Source organism: Echiichthys vipera (genome assembly GCF_963691815.1).
Source record: "Echiichthys vipera genome assembly, chromosome: 15".
Taxonomy (NCBI): Eukaryota; Metazoa; Chordata; class Actinopteri; order Perciformes; family Trachinidae; genus Echiichthys; species Echiichthys vipera.
In genome coordinates, this window is record NC_139840.1 from 18,928,477 (window position 1) to 18,943,661 (window position 15,185).

Sequence of the window (15,185 nt, forward strand, 5' to 3'; positions counted from 1 at the left end):
TGTACTATGTTTCAATGTAGAAACACTAAGAGTATTTAAAGCATGGCCTTTTTCAGGGCTGAAACGACACCAGAATAAAACAAAAATAAACAGTTTTAATATAGAGTTATCTGGATTTCATTTGCATGCACATGACAATTAACCAAATACAAACTCCACCCAAAACAAACTGTTATATCGCCGTCCATCTTGGACAAATATTCACACTAATATGAGCATGTGCCAACCCAGAATCCTCCTTGCATGCTACTGCAGAAAAAAAAACATTGGCCCATTTACATGCATGCACTAAAGTAGCCGGGTTGTTGTCTACATTCTGCAGTAATCTGATTTCTTGAATGCAAATAAGAAACCTGGTTTCCTTAATCTGGGTAAGGAATTATGTCAAAATAATGTCAGGCATGTGATTGGCAGAGGACTTCAGGGGGGCATTCCAGTTCAAATGGGCCGTCCCAATAATTCAACTGCAACATTTTCTTTCGGATCTGTATGGTTCACATATTTTCAGGTCGGAAAAAAAGATCACATCCCTGCAATGTGAACACTTAACTGGGTTTCTAATGAGAGTTTTACATGCATGCTTGACACCGTGTGAGAAAGTATTCATTGTAGCTGTATGCAAAATAATTCAATCAGAATATCTGACTGAAACTGAAACTAAGGGGCCTTTTCACACCTAAAACTCCAAACCTTAGTCTGTGTTTTTGTTACATTGTATACATGTTCATATCGTCTCTCATCCTGTCCGAAAATAATTTTAGTCTTCTCCAACTGGGCTAACTTACCTAACTTTACTTGGGTCCTGAGGAGCTGCAGTGTTTATTAATGGACAAACTAAAACCTACACTGTTCATTTACACCCACTTGACAACTTTACAGTTAATTTCTTCTCTGATTCGATCGCCAACACCGGCCGCCCTGAGCACATCCACAGTCCTTGTCTCTCTGTCTCGACCACACACTGCGCTGTTCCTTAAAGGAGCTACGCTACTCTCATAACATTTTTTTTTGTGTTGGATTCAGATTTTGCTCTTACTGGCGTATTTTTCTTTTTATAGTTTTTTAACGAGCATTGTTGAAGGGTGCATGAGGCCTTTCATTGCAGCAGACAGCTTCATTCACACAAGTTAAGAAGCCGAGGGGTGAATTCTGTATTCTTTCCTGAGAATTAAAATACATAAAAGTACATAAAAATGCTGCTGCAGTGTACTCATTATTTAGTTTGCGGCTGGGGGCAAACAACCAAAACAACAAGTTCACTAATAAAACTATTTCAGCTTTCAAAGTCTGAACTTTTGGTCACAGTGTGGGAGACGGAGTATTTTTTCACTTGGATTTTCCACTGCTACGAAAGCTTTGTGTTTTGAACTTTAGTTTAGATTATTTAATAAATGCTGAATTGCTTGTAGTCAATTTTCCTTGAATATTCAGATGGACGTTGGGATTAAACCTGTAACTTGATCAACTAACTTCCAGGCTGTTGTGCTGCCCCTCGATCCCAAATGTTACAATCCATGCAAATAGTAAATGGGCCACACTAACAATAGCTCTATTCACACAAAGTCCAGGGCCTCGGCTCCCTCAGGGAAATGAAGATGATATTTGTTATATTTGGGTTTAACCATTTCTAATGTACAATGCACTTTTGGTGCTAAGCCAAGGTATCCCTCCTTCAGCCGCTGTCCTGCCACCCTCCCCCCTCTCTGTGTTTTTTTTTGTTTTTCTGCCCCCGTCTCTCCACGTCACAGACAAAAACGCCTGCTGCCCAACTGGTTTGTTTCACTGTCTATCAAACCATGCGGAAACGGCTGTCCTCGCCTGCCTCTGCTGGAGAAAGTTAAGGCCCTTACTCACTAATACATCCCCTTCATTACATTACTGGCATGGAGAACTTATTACTTCCTTATTTTTTAGGACGTTTCAGAAACAAAAATACAGAGAAAATATTTCAAAATAATGGATTTGAAAGAAGCCGAGTGTACTGTGCTGTGTACATGATGAATAGCCAATTGGCTCAACCAGGGGTAAATCAGAGTTCACAGCCTACGTGCTCAGAATGGTACTTAGCCCATCTGTCATAAAAAAGCACAGGGGAATTACAGAGAATACAGCTTTGGACAGAGGAGGAATGTATGTATGGTTTTATACGAAGAATGATATAAAACATTTTACTATCTTTTGACCCTTTGCACCTTTTCCGCTGGCATCCCATAACAGGAAGCAATACATTAACCAGCTGATGCCAAAAGCAAGGGACTGCTAATGAGGAGAAAATTATGGAAATCTTGTGTAGAAGAGTTTTGGTAACAAATCAAAGTTTTAGTTGAAGTTGTGCTCGCTAAGGTTGACTATCCAAGCCAAAACTATGTTTGAGTTGGACACTGTCGCAGCTGAAAGCAGGCTCTTTGTCATTACGAGTAAATATCAGAAGTGCCTATTTTCCCAAAGTCACAGAAGTAAAGAGAGGGGGGATAGAACAGAGCAGTTACTAACTTTTATTTCTCAAAACAGTCAGTAGACAAGTTTAACATTTGAGTGCCAAAAAAACATTGATATATATATATATCTTAACTTTATATAACTTGGCCATTGCACAGTTGACAGCACTTGTAGCCCTTCCAGCCTGCACAATCTTTTACCCATAGTTAAGTAAAGGGTCAATAACATGTCATAGCAAAGGAGAGCCAAGCATTTTTGTGCAGACAAGCCCAGATGCAGTTCAGATGCCAAAGACGCATGTTGAATGTGAAGGGGGCCGCGCCACACAGACTGACAGAATCAACGCCTCCTGTACAGGAGAGTCCAGTAAGTAAATGGATTAGCCTTTTATTATTCAGCAGAGAGTTTGGTTAGCTGTGCTTCCAAAGAGGTAAGGCTTATGACGTGTTTTAAGTATAGATTAAAGGGTCAGCTTGAGGTCACTGCCAAATGTGAGAGCCCTATCAAAACTCCAGGGGTGGTTGACCAACAACACCCCAACTGCACCAATTCACCGCAAATAGCTGTTTTTAAAATCGATGGTCTGGTCCTGAACTCACTACTGTGGCAACAAAATAGTTTTTGAATTGTTTAAAAAAAAAAAAAAAAAGAACAAGGTCTGTAATTATCACACCTCCTCCGAAGAATAAAGACGGATCCAAAAAGACAAGAAGTGGTATAAACTTGCATTAGTTAACAGTTATCTTACTCCTTTCTGCATACTAGGGGCTCACTAACAAAATAAAATTGGTTTGTTTGCAATATAATATGTATAACTTCAATTATAATTATGAAAAGATCAGACAAAAGGATCAGTTGTTCCTTTAAAAAATTATACTAACTTCTGTGCAGGTCTCTTAAACGAATGCAGCTCTACGTATGACATTGCAACACTATATTTTAAGATCACCTTAAAATTTTGTATCGTGCTACGAGCATTTCATTATTTTCTACAATATATTACCTCAATGGCAGTAACCATGCAGCTCACTGCTGAGAAAAAACATGTGGTCGAGTATAATGTAAACAAAAAGGCTCTTACCTTGAGATGTCTCTGGTCTCGGAGCAGCAGGGAGGGGTCGCTGGGACCTGGGTTGACTCGTTGAGAGCGCCATCTTCACGGGGCCCACATACTCGACATACGTCCCTGGGAAGTCGCCTCTCTGTTTGGTGCGCTCGTTGTACCCCAGGAGCCAGCCGAGGCGCTCAGGCTGCTCGACACAGCCCTCCTGGTAGTTCTCCATGGAGAGCAGAGAGGCCTTGCTGACTGTAAGAAGGTCCCCAGGCTGCAGATCCAGGTCTTCTTCCTGATCCTTGGTAAATGCATAGAGGGCAAGGTACTGAAAACCTTCCGTCGCCATTTTGTTAGGGAGGCAAAAATCAAAATGGCTACTGAACAGAGGATTAGATGTTGCAGCCTGAGTCCCACTGCAATAACAGGGTTCGGCTATACAGAAATCCCTCTCAGAAACCAAAAAGGCTGTTGAGTCACTAAACTCTGGTGTTGGTACGGTAGCTTAGGGGGTTGGGGGGGAGGAGGGGAGGATGGGGAGTCACCCGAAGCTTAGAAGCATTTTCAAAAGTCGATAAGGTAGCGTTCCTCTGCTGCTACGTCTGCGGAGGGAGCGGTTTCAGACCTGACCGGTGTTGGTAGACTGGTGCACTTTCCTCAGCTTGATACCACGGTTGAGCCAGATGATGGAGCAGAGGGAGAGCGTTGGCAACATGCTCTTTAAGCAGCGAAAAACCTGCTGGCTGGATGTTACTGGAGAAGTCTGGTAACGGATTTTGCCAGTCGAGGCCCCAGCGTCGTTGGCTCTCCACGGTTAAATAAAGTGGTCTGATTGGAGGACGAGTGGCAGAGTGGGAAGGTCTTTAATCCTCTTCGGTTCTCTCAGGTTCCCGCATATTCTGGACAGGGATTATGAATGACCTGCATGACATAAAAAAAAAATTAAAAAAACGAAGAAAAAAGGGGGAAATAAATGAAATTAGTCTAAAAAATAACAAAAACTACAATCATCAAAAATAAAGATTAATTGTCAATAAATGTTGTTTCAATTCGATAAATATCCACAAGTAAGGCGACCCATATCTATGAGAAATGAAGCTTAAAGCGTTGCATGAAAATGGCGAACTGCGGCAGCTCCATGCACTTGTGCAGTCTTCGGTTAGGACAGAGAGATCGGATGATGCTGCTGCGTCATGACGAACAGCAGACTGGGTCTCTGGACAAGAGCTTCCATTCCCTCCACTCTACATTCACACACTCACAGCCCGAAGTGACGCATCACAGTTTCCACAGGAACAAGAAGTTTTACAGTGAAATAAACGTCCTTTCAACTTACACAACAACACGTGCGAAATTCATGCAAAATGGCGAAGAAAAACGTTTTCGCAGAGTGGCCATGCAAATCCAACTAAGACCTGCATCACAGCTGTAGGGCAACCAGAATTTTCTGAAACATGCAGAACCCTTTGCAACAGTTCCCTCTCCATAGGAAAAAAAGGCAGCTCTGTTGCCTCAGAAATATTTTTGGCTTCATTCTGTCAAAATAGCTAAATCATACTGTACCAAGTCCATTCAAGATGAGAATACCAAATGGACAGCCAACTGAAACCAAAGCCTGGCACAAGATCAGAAAATACCACTTAAAAAATATACATCACTAATATCACACTCCTTCTAGTCAATCATAGCATAATATCTATATACCTATAAAGCAAAAAGGTCATCGACGCATAATGAATATTATCTTATGAAGATGATTGCAAGGCCCTAGAAAATGCAAGCAAACGTGTGCAATTATTACCGTATAACAGCAACATAACAGTTTCAAAAGGCTGGATTATATCAATATAAAAACGTTAATTGAATCCATCAGACACTCAATTTGAAAAAATACTATTTTACGGGGTTGAAAACACTAGATTCTAACATCAACAGAAAAATAATGTATCTTTCTCGGCCATTTAAGATTTGAGCGGGGCAATAAAATAAAAATGCTACAAAGTTCATATTCAAAATGGCAACTATACTGAGAGATGAGACAGGGAGCGAGGAAGAGAGAGAGATTACGGTTTCCAGATTAAGTACATCTGTGGTCTGTGGACCAACCAAGGACATGGTCCTGTTAACCTCTCTGGACGGGATGAAAGGATGTCAGTAAGGAGATGGAGCCGGTAGAGAGGGAGGGGGAAAGAGACAGGACGGTGGATGGAAGTTCGGGTCTTGTATGCCAGGAATAAGGAGCTATTTGGGACAATTTCCTAAAACATCCAAACCCAAATATCCATAGGCCTGTTTTGTGAGGCCCGATGTTGTGCAATCATTTCATTAATAGTCCTGAAAGGACACTGTTTTGAGTGATGCACTGCAGACCCTCAAATAAAATTGGGAGAAATCATAAAATATAAACCTCCTGTTTGCATCTTTGAATGCCAAAGTGCATGCTTTCGAACCTTAGTCTAGATTATCCTCTCTACCCCTACGACATTTTCTAAGCGAACGTACATTCACACTGCAAACCTTTCGTGAATAAGAATATCATCTTTTTTTAAATAATGTTTAATAGTTAGCGTGACAACAGGATGCAGCAGAGTGCAACACTCACCCCACTTTTGGTTCAGAGAGAAGCCGGACAGGCTCAGCCAGATTCTCGGTCCAACATCCTTCGAGCCGAGAAGCAAGAGGTGCCAGGCTAGACACGTGGCACTGGCATACCCAACCACAGCCCGCAATCCTCACACCACCATACCCACCCCCCCCAACCCTAAACTCCCCCTCCCTCCTCTCTCCACCTGCTCTCCAACCCCCCCGCCCCCCCCCCAAAACACAGAGTCTTGCCTCCAACTGGCAGCGCCCCCCCTCCTCATCCAGCGAAAAAGTCCAGTCGTTTTTCCAGTTGCCATTTTCTATCTGTTTACAATCTGAACACTGCTGCGTAAAAGGGGCAAAAACAAGATGAAGACGAAGTAAAAGAAAAACAAGTGCGCAGGGAGCGCTCTTATTCAGTAATCCCTTTTTATAGTTTAGTTCCAGAGCAGAAAAAGTCGTGGGAGAAGGGGAGAAAAGTGTCATCTCTGTTACAGTCCTGGTCTGATAGTGTTGTAGTAGCTCACAGTTCAGGGCAGCAGCAGCAGCTGGCAAGCTCAGCGTCACTGGATCCACCGTTCTTTTAAAGACTTTTTATTCAGTCAGAGCAGAGAGCGACAGAAAGCAGTGAAAAAAACAGAGTGAGACTGAAAGACGGAGCACTTTGCTATCAGCAGAATCCAAACGGCTGAGGGAGACCACAGGAAAATAATTAATGAATAGGCAGCAAGTAACTCACTGTTGCTAGAGAGAGGGAAAGCTAATCCTGCACTCTGATTGGCTGCTGCTCTGGCCATGTGCTCTACAGTCACCAGTGAAGCCGGGCAAATCAAGGAAATGTTCTAATATTAGAAAATGTATCTAGGCAGTGATCAAACGTCTGACCCAAACAACTCCACCTTTTCCCACACACTTGACTTTTTTTCATCTGTGCAACCTTGACGGTTGCTCATCACCTTTGAGGAAATGATGATTTAAATCAAATGAAACTGACACAGGATGATGATGAGAAACATAACATGGAAAAACTGGAAGGCTGCATGTGATTGGAGAGAATCCCATGATTCATGCTGAAGTCGTGCAATAAGATGAGAGGAGATGATTTTTGATTTTCTGAGTTAACAGGATGATAAACGTGATTATTATACGCACAAAAAGACATAAACGTATATTTTAGCCTCTATAAAAGAGAAACTGTGAAAATCTATGACAAAATTCACTCCAAAGGGCTGGTATACTTATATTTGGTAGAGAAATAAGTACCAGTACCAATTCTAATATATATATATATATATATATATATATATAAATAAATAATAATACTTCCACAGTCACAGTAAGTCATTATCCCTCTGATTTCATACTTCGCAGACATGGACATTTTGTTTAACTGGGGAAACCTAGACCTAGATTGAACTCAAAATGGCATCTAGATTTTTCCTCTGGTGTCTGCAGACTTCAAATGATTCTTGATGTGTTTAGTCAGCCAGTGGAGCTCTGACCTGTTTATTATACACCAGTAAGTATGCATAATGGAAAAAGGAAAATAAGCCATTCAGAGCATCACTAACACAGTCGGGTGAGAAAGAGCTACTGACAAAGCATTATATGTTTAATCATTTGTTAATTTTATTTTGGTTAGACTGCACTGTTTCTCAACAGATTTAATATTTATTATAAAATTATATTATTATAAATATTTTTTACTGTTGTTTTATATTTATATGAAAATTATGAGTTGGTTATTAATTCACACATAAGAAACCAGCACTAATTAAGAGCAATTATTGTTAAAACTGATCATTTGATGGGTCCAGCTTCTCAGATGTGAAGATTTCCTGCTTTCCTTTGTTTTATCTCATTTCAAAAATAAATATCTTTGGGTTTGAGGCTGTTGGTCAGCTAAACAAAACATACATGGGACTCTTTACCTTATTTCCTGATGTTGTATTGGCTAAACGATTAACTAAGACAATAAGTGGTTGTGAAAGTAAAAGTTTGTTAATGCAGCCCCACACTACTTATATTATGTGACTAAATGTTACTGTTGTGGGTGGTATGGATAAAATCTTCTATCTCATCATATGTTAGTTTTTAATGCAATATTGATGGGATGGTATATTGCGTTATAGTACATTTTCTAGAAAATCAAAACTATGAATAAAAGTGGATAAAACAAACTGCAAGAACTCAACGTACTTCATCACATTGATGTAAAAAACAGGTAAAAAAAATCTCCAGTCTCCAAAAACAAGTCAGATAGTTTGCAGCTGTTAAGTCTGACGTGACCCTTTCAAACTACGATCCCGTGTCCAAACGCTCTGTTGAAGTAAAACAGACACAACGGCCAAACGTGAACAATTACGATCACCTCTATCGTCAGTTAGACACGCTTTTTTCATTCATAAGAAAGGGGTAAAATGACAATTACGTTGTTTTTTAAGATCTGTTCAAACAATGGGGAACACAGCACTGCTGCGTTGAAGAAATACGAGGCCTGGACCTGGAAATCATACTTTGAAAGGGTCTTACATCACGGTTTAACAGCTGGATAGAAGTCAACGGGAAAATGAACCGACTTCTCACTTGATTTATCACCTCGGTAAACATTTTCTTAATGAGTTTATGGTCTTAATCGCTAGTTTCAAATCTTTGTCAATAGAGCATGATATTAATTTTGTAAATGAAGGCCCAGTTTAGGGTAAAATAAGACGATAAAGAAGGGCATGCTTTAGGGTGGGGCTACACAGCCACCTGTCATTCCGGGTAGAGGCTTAGCGACACACATCTACGCCATTGTGTACATTGGTGTTGTCTGTGTTATTGTTTTAGGGCTTTCACACTCTCACTGTGGCATTTCACTTCATCAGAGTTGATAGTGACATTTTGGTCGCCTAAAATAGATGGATACTCCTTAATTAGACCCACAAAGGGGACATTTCATTTTTACAGCAGTATATAAACAAGGAAATCTAGAAAAAAAAAAAATATATATATATATAACATAAACGCAGGGAAATATAAAATATAAGAACTTAACAACAATGTCTTGCCTCCTATCAGCGTTCGGTGGTTGCACTTTGCTAATGAATAATAAAGATAAAGGACAGCAAAAATTTCCCTCTTCAGTGTTTAGCTTAGTGCAGCGCCATTTAAACGTCCGTAACAAGCAGCCCCCTCTAGCTCCGCCCTCTTGTCCAAATAAGGTCACTTCTAGCGCCTAACACCAAAGATGGCTTCAAACAGTAGTCCACAAACCAAAAGGTGACGTCACAGTGGTTACATCCATTATTTTTTTTACAGTCTACGTTTCTACACGGTTTTTCTAAATAGTCTCAAGCTTTGTTTGGCATTGCTGTACTGATGGATCATGGCAGTACACCGATAAATCAACAAGCTAATATCAACAGCGATGCAGATTGACAAGTTTATCTGAAGACCTGAGGGTGTTGATCTCCTTTTTACTTTTCAACCTACAGCATCAATCATCATCAGTCATGACATTGTTTGAGTTTCATCTATGTAGGTCTGTGTAAAATTAGGTGAACCCGTATTTTTTTTTCCTTCCCATTTCTGAAACTTTGAAGGGAAACATGCCTCGGCAAATCCAGTTCAAATATCAGCAGCAGGTCACCCCACGAGGACACAGTTCATGGATATCATTCGTCAGCAAAAGAAGGGCTGCAGTTTTCTGTTGACTTTCAGCAAGACAAATACAGGCATTGTTCAAAATTCAGACATTTACGTGGAAACACAGTTATTGCTTTCAAGTGTGTGCGTGTGTGTTGTGTGTGTGTGTGTGTGCGTCGGCCCTTTACGGCCCTGCTGGTGAGGAGCTGACTACAGAGCCACCACGCATGCAGCCTGGCCTTGGGCCATCTGTCCACATGGAACTGAAAAATGTACTGCGCCACAAGCAGCGAGGACGGGTCAACAACACAGGAGTATGTGAGGAGGACTCGTTTTTTTTTCAAAAACGCTAAAATAGGGGCTTAGAGATTTTATGATTTAAGTTATGTTCACCTGAATTCTATCTGTCGTTAATGAAGCTGAAAAGCCCACTTCGCTAAGTAGAAACATCTGCTACGAAGATTATGTAGCACTGAGACGGCCCTGTTCTGAAAAGTCAACTGTACGACAAGGCTCTACAGTTAAAGAGGACTCGCTGTATTTATCAGAAGATATAAAATGTTTGCAATTCGCCGCCTCAGCTCGTTTAAAACGCTACCTTAAGTCCATCCATGCAACCATGCCAAGCCTTTTTGCTGCCTGATGCTTTACCCATACTCATTTACCCCTGAATATATGCAGGTAAATTTGCAGAACAGACTGCAGTAACACATTCAATCAAACACTAATCCCATTGTGACATGGAGAGATTAATAAGGAGCTGCTTTTACTTGGTTGGTGATGAAGTAATTCAAATGCAGTGGCACCTACATCAAATGAATATAACTGTCTGGCTTTCGGTCAATCCCTCGACATCCTGATACTTTTGAAATGTTTTATGATGTAAATATTATTCCTGGATCATTGGGATGGAGAATAAGCCAGTGAAATGTTCGACTCCTGTGAGTAATTCCACATACAGGGAGGTTTCCAAAAAAGTGACTGACTTGATTTGCTGTGTCCAAATAGGCTCATTTATCTCCCTGCAAAGTGAAGAAAAATGCACTTTTGTTTCTTGGGTACAAATCCCAGCCCAGCATCTGCAGTATTCCTATCGGAGCCACGTCTAAACTGTCCTTAAAGCCGTATTCTGCTGATATTTCCATCAAATAACACCATTTCAGTTTAACTGGGTCCCCCAGCTGAAGGACTTATAACAAAAATAACCACAGCTGTACTGTGTCTGGTGGAACTTGAAGTTCAGCCCCTCGGTAGAAGTGACACTTGGCATTTTGAGAAAAGCTCCACTTCTTCTGGAAGTTTTAATGCAACAAGCCCTGCGAGTCATTCGGAGCATTTTAAAAGACATTTAGAAGAAGAATGAAGACTTCACCACAAAGTCACGCTTCAAAAATGATAAAGCAGTATAATGGAGGATTGACATTTGGCTGCATAATGGTGCATTCAGTAATTACAGGAGAGAAAGAGGGGGGTCTCCACACAGTTGAGTTGCTTGTCTTATTATGCAAGTGGCACATTTTCCATTAACTCCTTGGTGCATGCCAAAATCCTCAAACCAGGGATGTAACACACATAGAGTCAGGCCTTCAGCTGTGTTGGGCCTCCACACAGTCCTCTTACAGCCTGCAGTCAATGCAAAGGCACTGTTACAGTGTCACATATACTATCAGTGTTATAAACACCGAGAACACTGCAAAGTTTGGCTTATTTGTTGTGTTTCAATTTTGCAAAACAACTTTTTCAATCTGGGCAACCAGAATTTTACCATTTATCTAAAACAAAAAAAGCCATTAACTCTTGATTTGCATCATTTAAGTGTAACTATGTCCATTTTGAAAATATGCATACATGTTATTCTTCTAGTCATACAAGTAAACACGAACAACTGTCTCCAAAATTCAAAAACTAGAGTGTTAAAACTCAGACTTAAATTCCTAATTTAGCTTGTGTCTCCCTTGAAATGCTGCTATCTGGTGTTAAAAGTCCTCTTTAATCAATGATGAAACACAAACAGCAACTTTAGCAACTGTTGGTGTCTCAGTAACTTAACGGGCTCAGCATTTCATACACGTCAACTGGCGACAAGCACGAGCACCGAGCAACATGCTGCACGAGTAATTATTACATGTAAGCCCAAGGCGCAGAAAAAGACATACAATAAACTGGAAAGAAATGTTTAAAACTTTTAAACAAGAGCACAAATCAACAGCATTGAAACTGTGGGCGCAGAGCAACACTTGTAGCGCTCGCTTCCACCATTTTCCAGTACAGTGGCTCTACTGGAAATGTGCAATAACTTGGAAAAAAAACTCACCCGCGGATATTTCTTGACTCTGCTCACTTTTCTTTTTTTTTTGCTGCGGCGCTTTAAACACTTCAAAGTAGCAGACAAAGAGTCCGAGTGGTGACTTGTCTGCGGACGAAAAGCTTCTCGTCGTGCATTAAACTTCTAGTAAACCTTCTGTTCACTTGTCGCTTCGCCTTCTTTCTCTCGCTCTTTCTTTCTTTTCCCGTTCATGACTCCCTGCTCCCCTACACAGCCATTTTCCAGCTCAGCACGGCGCAGGGAATGAGAGTGCGTGGGAACTAATATCGAGAGCGCGGAAAGGGACGAAGCCGAACGGAAAAGTCCGAACGATTAGTGAAGGGGTCACCGAATGGCCTCCCTCCTCGGCCCATTATGGAAATGTGAACCTGACAATCGCCGTGGAGGACTAAATATGACTCTAGTCTCAATAAACACATGAATAAATACATGTATAAATTAATGCAGGGATAAAAAAATGCATAAATAAATCCATTTATAAATAAATGCAGGAATAAAAAAATGCATACATAAATAAATGCATGAATAACTAAAAATAAATACAGAAATAAAAAAATAAATAGATAAATGCATGAATAAATTGGACCTCCTACTTCATTAACATATGGACACAGAAATACTGACTGTACAAAAATGTAGAAATAAATGTAAAGCATTTATTAATTTATTAATTTATTTAGTCGTGCATTTATTTATTCCTGTATTGATTTATTCATTTATGTTTTATTAATTTATGCATCTGTTTATTTCTGTATTCATTTGTTTTATTAATTTATGCATCTGTTTATTTCTGTATTCATTTATGTTTTATTTATTTATGCATCGATTTATTCCTGTATTCATTTATTCATTTATGTTTTATTAATTTATGCATCTGTTTATTTCTGTATTCATTTGTTTTATTAATTTATGCATCTGTTTATTTCTGTATTCATTTATGTTTTATTTATTTATGCATCTATTTATTCCTGTATTCATTTATTAATTTATGTTTTATTAATTTATGCATTTGTTTATTTCTGTATTCATTTATGTTTTATTTATTTATGCATCTATTTATTCCTGTATTCATGCATTAATTTATGTTTTATTTATTTACTAATTTATTTATTCCAGTATTTATTTTTTCATTTATTTTTTCATTTATGCTTTATTTATTTACTAATTGATTTATTCCTGTATTTATTTATACATTAATTTTTTTATGTTTTCATTTATTTATGCATTTATTTATTATTGTATTTATTTATTAATGTATTTGTATATATAACCTGACAATCACTGTGGAGGACTAAATATGACTTTAGTCTCAATAAATACATGAATAAATACATGTATAAATAAATGCAGGAATAAAAAAATGCATACATGAATAAATGCATAAATAAATAAAAATATATACAGAAATAAAAAAATAAATAGATAAATGCATGAATAAATAAAAATATATACAGAAATAAAAAAATAAATAGATAAATGCATGAATAAATAAAGATATATACAGAAATAAAAAAATAAATAGATAAATGCATGAATAAATAAAAATATATACAGAAATAAAAAAATAAATAGATAAATGCATGAATAAAAATATACATATACAGAAATAAAAAAATAAATAGATAAATGCATGAATAAATAAAAATATATACAGAAATAAAAAAATAAATAGATAAATGCATGAATAAATAAAAATATATACAGAAATAAAAAAATAAATAGATAAATGCATGAATAAAAATATACATATACAGAAATAAAAAAATAAATAGATAAATGCATGAATAAATAAAAATATATACAGAAATAAAAAAATAAATATATAAATGCATGAATAAAAATATACATATACAGAAATAAAAAAATAAATAGATAAATGCATGAATAAATAAAAATATATACAGAAATAAAAAAATAAATAGATAAATGCATGAATAAATAAAAATATATACAGAAATAAAAAAATAAATAGATAAATGCATGAATAAATAAAAATATATACAGAAAAAAAAAAAAAATAGATAAATGCATGAATAAAAATATACATATACAGAAATAAAAAAATAAATAGATAAATGCATGAATAAATAAAAATATATACAGAAATAAAAAAATAAATAGATAAATGCATGAATAAATAAAAATATATACAGAAATAAAAAAATAAATAGATAAATGCATGAATAAATAAAAATATATACAGAAAAAAAAAAAAAATAGATAAATGCATGAATAAATGGGACCTCCTACTTCATTAACATATGGACACAGAAATACTGACTGTACAAAAATGTAGAAATAAATCTAAAGCATTTATTAATTTATTTATTTGTGCATTTATTTATTTATGCATGTTTTTAATTATTTATGCATCTATTTATTCCTGTATTTATTTATTCATTTATGTTTTTTTTTATTTATTCCTGCATTTATTTATTCATTCATGTTTTTAATTATTTATGCATCTATTTATTCCTGTATGTATATATTAATTAATTTATTTTTTATTCATGCATTTATTTATTCCTGAATTTATGTATTAATTTATGTTTTTTTTATTCATGCATTTATTTGTTTATGTTTTTTATTTATTTATGCATTTATTTATTATTGCATTAATTTGTTAATATTTTTATCTATTTATTCCTGTACTTATTTATGCATTATTGAATTATTTATTGAGCATGTTTAGTCCTCCATATTAATCTGCAGGGATTCGTCTTTTTTTTCCCCAAACGTCTACTTTAAGACCTCTTTTATTACAAAGGATCCCTTGGTATGAAAAAGACTACATGCTAAATCCCTGTCTGATCCCACATCTCACAGTCCCTTTTTACCATTTATATCTTTTCAAAGCTTAAAGATTATTCCAGCTCATCTACTTCTTCATACATTTCTAGCTCTGTGACTGGTTTAGATTTAGTACAGGCGACAACTGTAAAGGACTGAACATGGATTTTAAATGTGTGTGTGAAATAGAGCTATATATGATCATTTGATGTGATTATGAATCATCTTTCATGGGAATTATTGTATTGTGATTAAATAATATATCGAGATATTGTGATATAGTTATGTCATCTAACTAACTCAAATATTTTGAGTTTATATTTTGCACTTGTTACGTATTAAATGTACAAAGGAGTATACAAATAT

At 37.0% G+C, this 15,185-nt stretch overlaps 1 protein-coding gene across 1 annotated transcript in view; it reads right to left on the reverse strand.

Annotated features, from left to right (window-relative positions):
* Positions 1-12,242, reverse strand: part of pik3r2 (phosphoinositide-3-kinase, regulatory subunit 2 (beta)) — a 36,061-nt gene extending 23,819 nt beyond the window's left edge. Inside the window, exons 1-2 of the mRNA XM_083928530.1 lie at positions 12,018-12,242; positions 3,521-4,411 (exon numbers count right to left, since the gene is read on the reverse strand). Coding sequence (XP_083784656.1) covers positions 3,521-3,839 — 319 coding nt within the window. The 5' untranslated portion in view covers positions 3,840-4,411; positions 12,018-12,242. The remainder of the gene's footprint in view (positions 1-3,520; positions 4,412-12,017) is intronic.
* Positions 12,243-15,185: the final 2,943 nt, after the last annotated feature.